Source organism: Lonchura striata, chromosome 6 (assembly GCF_050655825.1).
Source record: "Lonchura striata isolate lonStrDom1 chromosome 6, ASM5065582v1, whole genome shotgun sequence".
Taxonomy (NCBI): Eukaryota; Metazoa; Chordata; class Aves; order Passeriformes; family Estrildidae; genus Lonchura; species Lonchura striata.
In genome coordinates this window covers 1,853,228-1,869,634 of record NC_140708.1, presented here as the reverse complement: position 1 = coordinate 1,869,634, position 16,407 = coordinate 1,853,228, and the positions used below count along the sequence as shown (strand labels likewise).

The 16,407-nt window shown below is 48.6% G+C and overlaps 1 protein-coding gene across 4 annotated transcripts in view; it reads right to left on the bottom strand.

Moving 5' to 3' along the window:
• Positions 1-16,407, bottom strand: part of LOC144246640 (uncharacterized) — a 222,033-nt gene that overhangs the window by 143,147 nt on the left and 62,479 nt on the right. For all 4 annotated transcript variants that reach the window (XM_085583766.1, XM_085583764.1, XM_085583767.1 and 1 more), the window contains one exon: positions 15,835-15,967. In XM_085583766.1, the coding sequence (XP_085439892.1) occupies positions 15,835-15,967 (133 nt within the window). The remainder of the gene's footprint in view (positions 1-15,834; positions 15,968-16,407) is intronic.

Below are 16,407 nucleotides of genomic sequence, written 5' to 3'. Positions count from 1 at the left end.
CTAGGGAGAGAAAGAAAGATAATAAGGTGTGACCATCATTTCCTTTTTGTTTCCTTGGGAACTAGCATCCCATCCCTGATACAAACAATGGGCTCCCCAAATAGACACATTTTGGTTTCTCTTCCCTCTGGGGAAGCCTCTGAGGAGCCTCCACTGAATCCAGCAGAGATCATGGGGGTTTACATAGATAAAAAAGGGAGGTGTATGGACTGTGGGCTCCACAGGCAGTGCCAGAGGTGCCTGTTAGGGTAATTTCTTCTTATGAAGAAGAATGATTAGTCTCTGCTCTAAAATTTTTATTTTGTTTAATATTATTATATTCTAAAACTTAAAACTCTATGTTTTCTATTACGTGATACTATATACTTTTATCTCAACTACACACTTCTAATAATTCCATTTTGGAAGCTTTTTCTACAGCTTCTGGTCAAATGCAGTTTTCTCTTGAAGTCAGTGCTTGTCAGCACAGAAAGTCTAAAATTCTCAGTAGTTAGGGCTCCAACAGGTAGCTCCAGATTTCTGGCCACCAGCCAGCAGGTGAGATGGTCAGGTAAATCAAAAGCATCACTGATCTTTTTTTGCATGCTCAGGATTTTCCTCCTTGTTCCTTTTGTACTGTCCAAGGCTTGGAGATAAGAGCGGATATAATACCAATCATTATAGGAGCAATTACTTATCTCACAGGAGCTCTAAGAGCCTTAATCAGCTCATATTTGTAAACCAGGATGAGCTGAAGGATGCAACATATCCAAGGAGAAGTGATGCCTCAGGTTTTAGTTTTTATGTTTTTCAGATTCTGTGCTGCTTTAGTGGGTGGGTCTGGCTTCATATTAAGGGATGCTGAGCTCTCTGCACAGAACAGGGGCACAAAACAATTCCTGCTCTAGCTGGGGACCAAGCACAAATGATCCAAACCTCAGCCCCAGGAGCACAAACAGCATGGGCTGGAGAGAGAAAAACAAGCAGGATGGGACTGCCTGGGCTGAAGCTGGAATGGGACAATGAACTCCAAGGTGCCAATGGAGCAGAACTGATCCCAGGGAGAGCCCCCAGGAGCGCTCGTGCATTTTGGGACCATTTTGGGTCATTTGGGTGCAGCCCTGGCTGGGCTCTGGTGCTGCCCAAGGTGGATCCACTGAGGAGATCCTTTTAATAAATCCCTGTTGATTCTTTAACTCTGTCTGGCTCTGCTCTAGGCAAGCCTTCACAAGGCATCAGGATTGCTCACAACGAAGCCCAGAGCAAGGCAGCTTTGCTGGCTGAGCTCCCCTCCGAGCCCAGCCGCCCCTCGCTGCTGGCACTGAGCATGGTGAAGCTGAAAGACCCCTAAGGGAGCATTCCCAGCCCTCAAACCCAGCAGGAACAGGACACTAATGACATCCTTCAGAAATGTAATTAGCCTGCCTTCGTGGCGAGGTGCATTAGGGAGAGCTCAGAGGCTCGGAGAAGTGGGCTCCAGTGGGTGAGAGCCAAGGCTTGTGCTTTGAAAGCTGCATTAGGGAAGGGGAAAAAAAATAGAAAAGAAAACGTTCTAATATTACTTAATTACCTCAAGACATCCTGAGATGTAATTGAGCTTGGAGGGCTAAATGAAGGCTGTGCTTGTGAGACTGGCAGAGGTTGATGCATTTATAATGAGACCACTTTGCAAGGCAAACAAGGTCCCCACGGAGGAAGAGGGGGGCAAAGAGGAAGGACAAGAAGGGGGATGGGCAGGTATTTGAGGTGCCTGAAGTTCTACTGGTCTCCACCAGCTTCGTGCTAAGTCCCTTTCCCCTCTGCTCGGGGTTGCAGGCCTGGCTGGACGGAGGCAGGATGGGAAGTGAAGGGCGTGGATGCAGCTACAGCAAACCACAGAATCAACTCTGGAAACCCCATAAAAACCCCTTAGTGCCCAATAAAAAGGGCTATATCACGCTGGCAGAGACATCCCTCCGTGCAGATCCAAACCCGAGCCCTTCAGGCATCTCAGCATCCTCCTGGGGAAGCCCTGGGGCAGGGAGCGAGGTGAGACAGGAGAACAATTCATCCTCAGGGCAGGGCTGTCCCTGAAGCTGAGAGGGGAAGCCTCCCCCAGAGTGGCCAGTGCTCATCTCCACTGGAACTGGAATGGAAAGCAGGTGGCCAGATCCCAGTCCTGGAGAACATTCCTTCCATCCACAACGTCCGCTGCATGCACACAAGCCCATTCCAGCCCTGATTTACATACTGTACAGAAGGAGACATTAAAATCCAAACGGTTTATAGTAATTAACACTCATTTAAATATTATACTGGTAACCATCACTTCCAATTCTTCTCAGCCTTGAAGGGGCTCTGTGTGCACGTTCGTACATACAGGGAGATTTTATAGAGATACTCCATCTTCTCTCCTGATTGCTGCCTTCCCAGAAAAAGGATGCTTAATGTTCATTAATTGTTTCATTTGGAGAGATTACTGTAAAAAGCCACCACAGGAGAGCAAATTTTTTTTATGATTATTATTATTTTTGGAAAGAAGGTAATAATGGGGAGCCCTGCCTGTGGCAGGGATGCATTAGCTGAGCAGGGCTCTGTGGGGTCTGTAAAAGCCCTGTGATGGGTAACATGGAGCTTCCTGTCACCAGAGGAATGAAGACTGTGGAGATCAAACAACACTGAAGTGGGAAAATTGTGTTATTTATCACAAATTAATCCTTCTTTCTCCTTTTTCACCCAAGCAGCAGGGCTGGGTCGCACGGGAGGCCAAGGGGACCTGTTGAGCACCCTTGATGGGCCTTGCACTGATCCAGCCCTTTGTGATATCAAAAATCAATGGGGAGTAAACAGGTAGTGGCCAAATCCATAGGTTGTGGTACAAAATAAAGCTATGAGAAGCTATGGCTGTCCCAGCCCTGTGTTCAAGAGCTGCTCCAGCAAGGCCAGTCAGGCAGGGCCCTGCAATCCAGGGAAAGCTGGATCCTCCATCCCCGGAGGATGAGGAGAAGAGAAGATGCCCATTGCTGCATCCTTCAGGCTGCAATCCAAACACTGACAGCTCTGTCTCTTCCCATCACCTGGGGAGTGTCCTCAGGATGCAGAGAGTTCTCCTTGAAGGGATATCAAACAACATCCACTCCAGCACCTCCCAGGTGTGCAGATAGCCAGTTCCACCGATCCACAGAGATGCCAGCTCCTTCTGGGAGTAACTCTGGCACAGGATGGGAAAAGGCTGGTGTGGTTGCTGTGCCCCAGATTCACCCCTTTCCCTTTGATCCCAGGAACACAGAGGAGAAGGTGAGACCTGCACAGCAGCCCTGGGATCCAGCTGCAGGGAGAGCTGCCCTCCCCTTACAGCCCAGAGCAAACGACCAGCAACCCCAGCAGGGCAGTGATCCATGCTCACACCTCATCAGAACAAAAACTACCCGGGCTATTCGACGGCTTTGTACTCCAAATCACTGCTCCTCACCCAGCCACCCATGGGAAAGCCTGGGAAGTGGCAGCAGAGCCCAGGAGCTGTTGCAATGCCCCTATTATACTAATGATCTTTTCTGCCCAAACAATCCCAGGTGTGGCTCCTTGTTACAAAACAGGAGTAGCCAGGAGAGTCTCCCTGATCCCTTCAGGCTTGGACCTGTCCCTTGAACCACAAATCTCATGGGAAATACTCAGGATTTTCTTGCAGGGGACCACCAAGTGATGCTGAGAGAACATAAGCAAGAGCCTGAGCCCATTCCAATCACTCGACAAGGTCTTGCAAGATCCATGTTTGCATTAAAAAGAAATTAAAAGCTTTTCCACTCCACTAGCTTGCCCAAAGCCTGCATACTAAATAGTAAATGAGGGTGAATAAAATCTTCATTAAAAAAAAAAAAAGGCCGGCAGTCACTGTATACATCATGAACAATGACATTGGGGAGGCATTGTTCTTCTTCTGCCTGATGGACCATGCTGAAACACCTGTTTCTTATCGTGGAACTGTTAATAACTGTCACCACCAAAACCGGGGCTGAAAAAGTGTCATTAAGTCAAGTTATTCCAACCTACATCTCACTAGGATGGGGGAAAAATTCCAGCAAGGAGGAAGAGAGGCAAAGCTATGCCTGAGACAAATATCAAAGCATAATTGTCCATGTGTCCCCCAAAAAACCACCAAAGAAATCCATTTTAGATGAAGATCTTGCTGACATGAAAGACACAGCTGGGTAGCCATAGGCACTTTTAACTGATTAACTACAGACATTGACCCTTTCAATTAATTCACCAGGGATTTGTTTCATTCTAATCACCTCCTAAAGCTGCAGCTTCCCCATAAAGTCAACAGAAAAGCAGTTTCTGGTCCTTCCTCTTATGGCAGCTGTTAAAGGAGCAGGAGGGGTAGTTACCCAGGGGTATTTAAAGGAATCCTGACTCAGGGAGGAATGAACATCCGAAGAACACAACTCCTTAAGAATTGCAAGGTCTTTATCTTCTCAAAGAAAACTGGAGCAATGCAAAACTTAAATCCCCTACTTTGCACAGTTCAGGCATGGAAGTAGACCTGAGTTTATCAGTGGAGAGAAATAAATCTCTCACTGTCATTTCTTGTGCTGCTCGTTGGCTGTATCCACTTGATCTCCCATCACTGTTGAAAGCTTCGCTATAGTAAAAATGGTAATTCCTCCCCAAAATCACAACCAGTCTGATGTTTCCCTCTTCCAGAGAATCACCAAGAATGGGTAAGGCCTCTAAGGTCATCAAGTACAGCCATCAACCCAGCAGCACCACCTTGTTCTCAAGTGCCACAAACACACATTCTCCAAAGCTTCCAAGGATGCTGACTCCACCACTCCCCTGGGCAGCCTGCTCCAATGCCTGACCACCCTTTATGTGAAGAAATCTTTCCAATCTAAACCTCCCCTGGTGCAACTTTTCCTTTAAGGCCCTGGTTTGGTCCCATTTTGGGCAATTTCTGCCCAGTGGAACCCACTGTTCTGTCAAAATGAAAAACTAAGTGGAAATTCTGGCTGGAGCAACTCTTTGCCCTCAGCTTGGGAATCCATGCAGTGACAGCCTGAAAGCTTCACCCTGCCAGTACCACACAGAGCATCTGGATCGAGTCTCTATATTTTCTCGAACATCAGAGCATATTTCCCCCCCACTTCCTCTTGATCCACAGCCTAGAGGAATTTTAAAAGGATCCACACTTCTCCAGCAGTGCAAGCGCATTCAACAAAAAGATGCACCTGAGATGACCTTGAAACAAGCCCAAATTAATCTCTCTCTCAGCTGCGGAGACAAAGCGAGTCCTGAGCCGCGGCCGGGGCTTTGTAAAGCAGGACACGGCCAGGACTCGTCCTTTATCTTCCTCTCCCTGACAGCCTGAGAAAGGCTGGTTCAGAGGAGCAAAACAAAACACTCACCTGCGTGACAGAATAGTTAACTTAATCCCCCAAAGGCAAATCCTGTTAGCATGTAAAACCAGGAGTGATAATTGTAACCAGTTTCCAGCCTTTTGCTGTGGTGGAAATAATCACTTCAGTGCCACTGCCTGGCTTCCCAGGGACTCCTTTCTCCGCAGATTATTTTAAACTAATCTAACAAGGAGGAGCAGAAGGGAAGGAGGGTGTAAAACTAAAGATGAGGGATTATTTAAAACTAGGGTGGGAGGGTGAGATTCAGGCAGCCACAGGTTGGTCTGAGCAGCAGCTCTGCTTGAGAAGCAACCCCAAAGCAAAAATCTAAGAAAATGGGTAAAACCAGCCAGATTTCCTGCAGATGGATTCAGTCAGGCAAGCCTGGTAAATATATTTTTCTAGGAGATAACAGCTTTTTTTTTTTTTTTTCAAGACAAAAGCCAATCTTTGTCTTTTGTGAGAGAGCTTGACCATCTGGACTTCAGAAAAGCATCTGATATTTTGCCACATGGGCAAATGATTAGTTAAACTGTAGGAGGGGAACATTATGATAAGAATTATGAATCAAAGAAATGCTTTGCCTAAAAAACAAAAATACATATAATAGATAATACCAAAAAAGGAGGCAGCCTGGAGAGATTTTGCTGAGCAGGCTGTTCAGTCACCACTCACATTCAACACTTCCTTAACAATGGGGGACCAACACTCATCAAACTCACTCCTCTGGAGGCAAAACAAGGCAAAACAAGGAGCTTTGGCATCATTTGGAAGGAAATGATGCCTTTGAGACCCAGACTGACGGATGTGGAATGACATTCGATGGGACAAAATCTCAGACCAGGTTGAAAAGATCAGTGGCAAGAGTGCCAAAGTCAGTGGAGAAGCCCCACCCTTGTGGTTGAGCTTGTCCCTTGATGGCAAAAAGGCATCTACAACTCAAAATATTTCCAGGAGAGAGAAAGAAAAAAAACTATTAACTGCTACCTCAGAAACACAAAAGGCTGAGGAACAGCTGGAATATAAATTGGTCTGACTGGCCAGCACAGGAGGCCTCCCAGCACAGCAGCTCCAAACCCAGGTCTTCTCCAGCCCTCTTCAAACACAAGATTGTCTCTGTTGGAACCCAAACCCAAGGATTTCCCACCCTCAGACAGCCCTTGGAAAGCAGGAAAGGATGAAGCAAAGGGATTTCAACAGAAAATAAACTGAATTGACTCTGGTGAATTTTCATGACCAGATACTTTGGGCAAACATTATTAAGACCCCTTAGGTAATGTAATTAGAAGTTCAAGTCCTTTTATCTAAAAATTGCACACAGAAAAAAAAAAAAAAATCCATCATCTCATGAAGTGAGAAAAACGGCATTTGCTTCTATTTTTTCCTAATAAAGTGTTTTTTAGGCTTCTTTAAGCAGCTGAAAATTTCACGAGGAATCCTGGGCTTGTTGTAAGTGCATTTGGATTTCTCCTGAGTAAACCAGGAGACAGATTCAGGTTCTACATCAAAATATGTGACAATAATCCTCTTCAGGTGGCTGCTTGAGGGAAGAGAAGACAGCAGCAAAGGCCTCTAAACAGATAATTACTCAGCTTTACCCAGCAACTTCTGTCTTTATGGGCAAAACCCACTCACTGTGAGCAAGAACGGCCAGAAATTGAGACAAAATGGAGGATGTCAACTTGCCAAACCCAAGATCTCACACAAAGGGGAGAAAAAAACCATTTCAAATGACACATTTATTTACCCAAGCCAGAGATTTTTCAGTGTCATCATGGAGTTTTCAGTGGTTTATTTATGAATGAAATAAAAGAAAGAAGGAAGAAAATAAGAGAAATAAAGCTTCACAGAGCACAAATAACCTGGTGTGTTGGGCACTGGCCAGGGATGCAGATGGCTCAGATTCAAGCCCTTCAAAGCAGCGATTGTACCTCTCTCTCTCTCCAACATTCCCAGTGAGGCCCAAGCCATAAACCAATCCTGGGAGTTTCACTCTCACCTTCTGGTTAAAAAGGAAAAAAAACAAAAAGTATCTTGGTTTTATCTTGCTGTAGGAAAAGCTCTCCTTCTGAAACCTGGGGGAGGACTGTGGGATGAGAAAGAAGCAGGTCCCTTCCCTCCCTGGTTTTGATTACAGCTTATTAGCATCATTGTTTGGTTTAAGATTTCCCATAAAAATTCCATTCCCAGCAAAGACCTCGACTTAAAAGTAAGCCAGCATTAACAGGAGCTGTCTCTCATTAAGAGCAGTTCCCTAAGAAACGGGAGCTCCTGGCTGTGTGTGTGACCATCTCAGTCAAGCCACCATTTCATAACTTCCACACAGTTTTGACACAGGGTAGAAATCACAAATTACGTTCCTGAAAGCTTAAGGGGAAAAAAAATTGTTGGAGAAAGGAGAAGAACCAACCACAACCTCTCTGTGAGCCACCAGAGAACCCACACTGAGGAAAATCATAGGAGACAAAACTCTGCCTTCCCCCACCTGCAGCAGCACTTGGTTCTTAAAAAAATTAATAAATTCCTGTCAGCAATGGCCCAGGCTGAGAGGCAGGGAGGGAGAAAGGAGAGGCTTTGGAGCTCCCTTTTCCCAGGAAGGGCCGGTCCTCGCAGCCGGCGGGGTCGAGGGCTTCGCCACCACCAGCTCTGTGCAGATGGCATGGACACGCCTGAGCTGGAGAAACCTTTGGTAATGAAACACCTCTCCCAGAAATTAACTTTAATTAAGGTGTGAGTGCTTAATAGCTGTGTTTGAGATATTAAATCTTCAGAGGAGACCGTTCCCAGCCTCTCACCTCGCACCTTCCCCAGCATCTCCTGTCCCTGGGTGCTGCCACCCAGCCTCATCCCTCCCGAGGAAGGTGGCCCCAGCTGCTAATTTGCAGGGAAATGTGTGGGAACGTCACGTCTCGGAGCTCTCCATCCCTCCAGGAAAATTTGACAGGGGGTTCAAAACTTGTTAAGAGGAGGCTGGTGGGAGGAAAGGCACTGACAGACAGTACAATCACATAAGCTGCTTTTCCTCGGGAAACCAGGCTAAAAATAATACCCTGCAATTTGACAGCCTCAACCCAGGAGAGCCACCAACGTGCCAGTGAAGATGAGGAGCAGAGCCTGGATGGGGGCTGGCTCAAGGAGGGCACAGGGACAGCACTTGTGAGTCAAAACCACACCCTCGACCCACACTGGCACTCACCGTAGCCACTCCAGATACCCAGACCCATCCAAGTGGGCACAGGTACCTGGAATTTTGTAAGCTAAAGGGCTCCGGTGAGATCCCCCGCTCCAAACCCACATCATGCACAGTCTCACCACACTGCTGCTGAATTGTCTGAAAAAATAAAAAAAGGCTGTTTTATGGCCCAAAACCACCAGTGCAAGTGGGAAATCTTGCTGTCACAGACACAATTCCACATCCCGCTCCGGTGATGGAGGAGTGAACCCTTGGGTAGTAATTGCTATGCACGGGCAGGGGGAAGAGATTCTGATAGCTTTTATTATCAGGGTGTCCAGATGTAGAACGAATGCTTGCAATATTTATCCATGTCATCACTTAGAGTAAGTAGCCTGATTTGTCAAAGTGAGGCAAGATTCAGGGATGTCAATTAGGGGGACACAGGAGAAATGGTGCCCAGGATTCATCAGGGTTGCAGATGCTCTATCCCAAATGTCAGACACAAACCCACGAGCGGTTTGCACCAGTAAAACACGGGCAGGAACCCAAAACAAGAGGTGAGGGCAAGGCAAAGGGTCCTGCTTGAAGGCGAGCCCTGTGGCCCAGGGCCGGTGCGGGCGCTGGCCGGCAGCCTGCAGAGCCGGGGGAGCAGGAGGGTGAGGAAGGTTTCCTTTGACTGCCCTCTAATGCCAGGCTGAGAGAAAAAGGGATGGGTGCTGCAGGGCATGGCAGGAACCTGCCTTAGCAAGGCTGCAGGACTTGGGAACAAATCCTACAGAGAGGTGAGAAATGCGGTCCTAAACCACATGGAGCCCCAGAACAGACCAGGGACTGAATTGCTTTTCTGGAGCAAACACTGCTGACCCCTCTGTGCACCTCACAGGGTCTTTTGGACCACTGTGACTGTCATTTCTTTGTCCTCAGAAATCACTAGCCCTGCACAGAAATGATGGACAGAAGTCTTGTTGAAGGCTGGGGTGTGTGGTCCCTCATTCCCAGCTGTCGGAAGCTTGGCCAGGCAAACTCTCCCCTGTGCAAGCCAAGGCTTCCCCTGTCAGCAGCAGGACCAAAGAGGCTGAGGAATGTAAGAGTTTGGTTAAAAGTTAGCAAGTCCCAGCCTCCAAAAACCCTCCAAGTATTAACTGCCAGCCTTAACACCAGCCTCCAGTAATGCCCATCACTGGTGGCACCAGGTGGGAGAAAGTCTCTGATGCAGCAAAGCGATGGAGGGTGACAGCTTCACCCTTGAGACCACAGCTTTGGGGAGAATTTAAGCAAAGTTCCCCAGATGTTTATACCCCTGGATTTTTGCCTTACTTCTTCCCCCAGCCCAGCAATGACCTGGGAAGCGATTTTCTCAGGCAGAAAATATCCAGCACCTTTCAAGACGCCCAAGAATGTCACCCTGTGCCAAAGTCACCATGAGGAGCCCTGCAGGAGAAGGAGCAAAGCCCTCAGCAAAGCCAAGAGGGAAATGCTGACACCAGGATTTGTCTTGCTTAACTTAATAACTGCGGACACCAACATGTGAGCTGCTCATTCCACACACCTGTCTGTGGGTAATGAAGAGAAATGGGCACCGGTAGGACACAAATCGATGGTAGGGGATCAAACCTGAGCTGGAAGCACTTGTGCAGGGAAGTCATGGCCGTCACCATCAAACTGTCCGTGGAGAAAATCCCTCCCAGGAATTTGGGGGGCAGCAGAAGGAAGTGGCCTGGGAGCAAGATGAGTCTTCAGGAGAGGAGAGCTGATGTCTGGAGACAGCTGAGGCTGGCAGGCGAGCACTGACACCCTCCCTCCTCTCCATCAGACACTGAGTGCCTGCCTCCCACCTCTGGGGGCCTGCCAGGAGGGAAGAGGGATGACAGACACATTAGCACCTTCTTCTTCTTGACAGCTTGTTTTTGTCCCAGCTTTCTTGTCCTTTACTAATTATTTCCTTTTGATTTGGAGACTGCAGCTGAAACAAGATGTCCATGGCCTCCAGCTCCTCCCTTGGGGCTGAAGCGGGTAAAATTACAGAGGACTTGGAGCTTGCCTTGCATCAGGAAAGCAGGAGTTTTCCTTTAGAAACATTTGGTGCACGATTTTTGCCATGAAGGTGGTGAAATCAGAGTTCTCCCAGAGGATGCTCCCTCCCCAGGAATACTCAAGACTAGGGTGATGGGGCTTTGATCAACCCTGTCCATGGCAGGGGATTGGACTTCAAAGGTTGCTTCCACCTCAGACTATTTTATGATTCTATAAAATCTTCAGGCCAGACCTGAGAATTACAGAACACTACACTGGGATCTGGGGCTGCTCGGGGACACCAGAAAGGGTTTAGCTCCTACAGCAAGGAGCACAGACCCACAAGGTGGACAGCATCTAGAGTTACTCAAAAACCAGCATGACGGTATGCATGGCAATCTAAAAGGAGTTTGGTTTCCAACCTGGAGGGCCCCACCACCCACCTGGGCATGGAGCATAAATCTCTGCGACGCTCCTTTAAATTAATCCATGAGAAGAGATTCAGGAAGAGGCAGAAGGTCAGCGAGGGTGATACAGACCAGTGGTTTGGAGAATTCTTGTTCTGGACCATAACCAAAGATCAGAAAGGAAAGGGGCACAGGGGAAGGAGTCGGTCTCCACCAGGAAGGCTGAGCACAAGCACAGCCCCTGTGAGTGTAAAACATTCCTCTGCCCCATTCCAGCCTTGCCAGCAGCATCCCTCACAGCTTTGGGGCACCACAAGCAAGCAGCCACGAAGATCAACTCCCTGCCTCTTCTCAAACCATCACAGCACACTCAAGACAGCAAGAAAGCACCCGAGGGAAGTGCCAGAAGCCCAATGGGATATGAGCCAGGTTGAAAGGTCCCTCCACTCCACAGCCTCCCGGCCAGCAGAGCTGCAGTGCTCCCAGGGACCAGCTCAGAGGTTTTTCAAGCCCTTACATTTGTATTAAATGGTCTGTTAGAGATTTGCCAGTGGTTTTCAAGCTCTGACAGCCTTGTTTTTATTTCAGTTGCCTTTGAGCCACCTCGCAAGATTTTCATACATAAATATGGAAATATGCAAAACCCCGCAGATTTATAGGATCCGACACTGCGCTTTAAATGAATTCCCCATTATCTCGTCTTCTGCTGGGCCCCCTCCCACAGCACCCTTTCCTCCAGTGTGGCCACTCCGTGAGGAGAGAGAATCCTCCCCGGGCAGCTCTGGCAGCACATCACACTCTGCTCTGCCCCCAGCCCAGCAATCCCCCATGCTGTGCCCCAGCTGGGCAATGCCCTGCTGCTCCTCTGCCATGCTGGGCCCATCCCTGGGAGTGATCAGGGCCAGGCTGCATGGGGCTCTGAGGAACCTGGTCTAGTGGAAGGTGTCCCTGCTCACAAAATGGGTGTTGGAATTAGGTGTTCTTTAAAGTCACTTCCAAACCATTTCATGGTTCTGGTTGGATTTTATGATCTGGTTTTGAGCTGGATGGGGCAAGGCAGCCCTGGGGATACAACCACAGACTAAAGCAGTGGGAAATCCACACTGTGCTGCTGCAGGAACAGCCTCGGTCAGATCCTGTGTGGCTTCAGAGGACACAGACCCAAGACAAAAATCCGTTGGACATGCAACTCCTACAGGGAAAAAACCTCTTCTCCCTACAGCTCCCACCACAGGAAAGCCCTGCTGTTGCTTCAGGGTTAAATCAAAAACCAAGAGCTCCATCTCTCACCATTTTCCATTCCTGCCCAGCTCTGCCTGAGGACCACAAAGCTTTTGTGATGGGAGCCAAGGGCAAGTCAAGGTTTCTTTCTTCTCTGAGAGGTGAACAGCAAAATGCAGCATGTCCTGGGGACACAGGCCCTTGGCACAGGGTGAGCTCCCAGTGATCCTTTTTGGACTGAAAACCCTCAGGGTCTAATTGGAAAAATGCCTTTCCTGTTTTTCAAACCACTCCTGGAGCAGCTGAGCATGACAAAATCCAGCCCTGAGCTCCCAAGGGCAGAAAAGCCCCCTGAATCCTCATTCCCCCTGGACAGGGGCACACGGATCACCAGGGAAACACTGGGCTAGGGGCTCATCCAAGCTGCACAGCCACTGCCATCCCACCCACATTAAAAACCACATTTAAAAAAAAATGAAGAAATAAATCAAAGTTAAAGTAGTGGTGGCCTCTATGAGGCTGATGTGTATCCTGGGTTTAAATGAGTGAAAATCGATTTAAAAAGGAGGAAGTAATAATATGTATTTGCTAGTAAAATGTTAAAAAAGAACCAGGGCTGATTTCTGTGGAGTTGTGTTATTTGTATGTTTTATTATCCCTACATTATGTATCGGTTTATTCCTTTGTACCCCCGTGTGCAACTTGGTTTGTCCCCAGTTTTCCCGCCTTGTCCTCCCTTCCCGCCTCTCCAGTGGCTGTCCATCGCCCTGGAAGGGGCGCAGTCTTTCCCTTTACCCCCCCCCGGTGCCTTGTCTGTCACTCGGTGCCCCTTCCCATCCATCCAGAAGCTTCTACTCAGGGCACCGGGTGATTGGGCGAGGACCTGGGGCTCCCCCCATATCTTTCCCCCATTGGACCCCACCATATCCCCCCATCCCGGAGCCACCCCCTATCCCTATCCCCATTGGTCGTTGGATACCCCTCCCTTACAGTTTATAAGCCAGTGCAAGCACCTTGTGCTTGTTCCTGTTGGCTGGCACCGTTCTAGGATATTTGGCCCCGTTGGGCTACAATAAACTCGGACTTAGCCCCCAGCAGGATCCGCTCTTCATTTACCACCACGAGGCTTGCTAGCGCTGCTCGGGATCCACAAAGGCACTCTCCAAACCCCAGCTGGGAGAGGCGGAGGGTGCCTCAATCGCCCGCCCTCGCCCCAGAGAAGAGCTAGCCGGGGCTGAGAGAAAAGGGATTTGGGGCGGGAGCGCGGCAGATTTCCTAAGCACAAGCAATGCCTCCTTTGTTTAACAAACAAAAAGCTCAAAACACAAAATTTGCCTGGGAGATGGCAACACCACTTCCTCACCAAGTTCAGCACTCCACTATTTTGTATTATTTCTTTTTCCTTTTGGCTTATTGTCTGCATCAAGAGAATTTCAATTTCCCTCCAAAAGCAACTTGATACAGATGATAAGAACATTAAAAAAGTGGGGGGAAAGTGTTGGTGCACCTTTTCCTGAAGGAGATGACTATAAACAGCTGTACTGGAGCATGTAATTCTTTCAGATAAAATGTATTCATTATTTTCTAAGACACTTTAAATTTAAACCCACAAGTTTGGTGTTAGGCCTGCACTTGGTTGTCAGATTGGCACATCCTGATTAACCAAGGAGAATTAACCTCTCCGAGTGCAGGAAATGCTGATTATTTAAAACAAATCAAAGATTCTTTCCCAGTTCAGCTCACGCGGACAGTCGGTTATTTTAAGTCCATCCACACAAATACATTTTTGTCCTGGCATCTGTGGCTTTGCTAATCTGCTCTGGCAAACCCTGGGCTTTTCCTGCAGCCACCTTGAGCCTCTCACTAGGGGGAGGCTAAGGAGGGGCAGAGCCCCTCGTCAGCCCCCAGCTCTGTGTGCCCAAGCCTCTGCCACGTCTCCATCACTCCTTTCTCAACCCCTTCCACCATTTTCCACTTCCTCCTTCAGCACAAATCCTGCCACTACCCATTTGTGACACCATTAGCTTTTGCTGTCACCAGAGCTGACAATTCAAAAGGCCCTCGAGAGCTGTCTGCAGAAACACAATAAATGAGATCTCTTAATTAACGCTTCCCTTAACTAAATAAATTAATTTTATGCAGCTGATATGTCGCGTCTTCACAGTTTGAGGGTGACTGAGTAGCTAGAAACGTCCCTCTCCTCAGAGCTATTGCAAAGACTTTTTTGCTTGACAGTGTTTCTATAAACAAGCTGGCTGCGGGTGGAGGGAGGGAGGCTGCTGGAAGCAGGCCAGCTGGCATCCCTCTGCCCCAGCATCCCTCAGCACCCAGGCTTCCAGGAGAAAGCCCTCACCTGGACCAGGGAGGGGAAGAAACCCCTCTGCAACAGGAGAGATGTGGGATATGGGCTCCTGCATCCTGAAGTGGATGCAGAGACAAGGCAACACACCTCCTTCCCTTCCCTGGAGGAAGACCAGCTGCAGCTGCGCCAAAACAAGGAGAAAAGAGCCCAGAGAGAATGTTTCACCTCCCAGGTGAAGACTCCTGAAGGCAGTCTTGCAGCGAGAGCCACAAAACCTAATCATAAAGATTAAAACAGAAAGGAGCTGGGCACACGAGAGTTGGGATTTCAGCCCTTCTGTTGGACAAAGCAGATCCCACACCCTCACAAAGAAATCCCTGCTTAAACAGAAGTGTGGGAAATGGCCACACATCCAGACTTCACATCCAGCATGGATCCTGCTGGATCCACTCTGTGTGGCACAGCTGAGATCTGACACCCACACACATCCACACATCCTCCTCTCCAAATCCACCTTTCCTTTCAGGGCTGGTGATACAGGCACGCTGTCTCCAAAGGTGGCCTTTTCTTTCACCTCTTTTGCCTTCCCTTTTTTCTCCTGGGGAGGGGGAGGGGGAAGGGGAGGGGAAGGGGGAAGGGGAGGGAAAGGGAGGGGAGGGAAGGGGAGGGAAAGGGAGGGGAGGGAAGGGAAAGGGAGGGAAGGGAAGGGAAGGGAAAGGGAGGGGAGGGGAGGGGAGGGGAGGGGAGGGGAGGGGAGGGGAGGGGAGGGGAGGGGAGGGGAGGGGAGGGGAGGAGAGGAGAGGAGAGGAGAGGAGAGGAGAGGAGAGGAGAGGAGAGGAGAGGAGAGGAGAGGAGAGGAGAGGAGAGGAGAGGAGAGGAGAGGAGAGGAGAGGAGAGGAGAGGAGAGGAGAGGAGAGGAGAGGAGAGGAGAGGAGAGGAGAGGAGAGGAGAGGAGAGGAGAGGAGAGGAGAGGAGAGGAGAGGAGAGGAGAGGAGAGGAGAGGAGAGGAGAGGAGAGGAGAGGAGAGGAGAGGAGAGGAGAGGAGAGGAGAGGAGAGGAGAGGAGAGGAGAGGAGAGGAGAGGAGAGGAGAGGAGAGGAGAGGAGAGGAGAGGAGAGGAAAGGAAAGGAAAGGAAAGGAAAGGAAAGGAAAGGAAAGGAAAGGAAAGGAAAGGAAAGGAAAGGAAAGGAAAGGAAAGGAAAGGAAAGGAAAGGAAAGGAAAGGAAAGGAAAAAAGACTGGGTTCTGGTAAGAATACCCACAACCTGTTCTCTATAAAGCAGCCACATGATAAAAGCCTCCTCTCTGGCCTTTGATGGCTGGGGAAAAGAAAAAAAAACCCACCACCAAACCTTAAAGCTTACCACTTAAAACGACATTCTCCTCCGGGTCTGAATCACCAGCACAGCTTTTGGTCCTTGAAGAAATGTGATAATCCAAGGGAACAGACTCAAGGCCAAAATCAGATTGGATTATCCAGGTTATCACCAGGGCACCCTGCAGAGATGCAGCCAAGAATTATTTCCTCCTCACTTTCTTTCACCTGGTGGAACATGACAGAGAGAAAGATTCTTCCTATTTTCATTCTTTTTTAAAGGAAAATAATTAGATTTTTCAAGAGGCTTGGATTTAAAATCAATTTCCCAATTAAAAAGCGTAAGGTTTATAGTTGGTGTAGTTTGTTTGCCTTCTGGGATCGATGCACAAACCCCAAGTGCCATCGTTGTCACTACTTGGACAAGAACTCTCTAAGTAACCTGCCAAGTACAACCACACCGGGCAGATAATATTAAAAGGTATTAAAAAGCAATGTCCCCTTTCTTTGCAGGAGCAAGGAAAACAGTCTCCAAAAAATGGGAGACTGGAGGAGGTGGATTCTTTGATGTGCATTAAAGGGGCTGGTTAACTCCAAATTCCTCCCCTGAGGGGCACCAGAA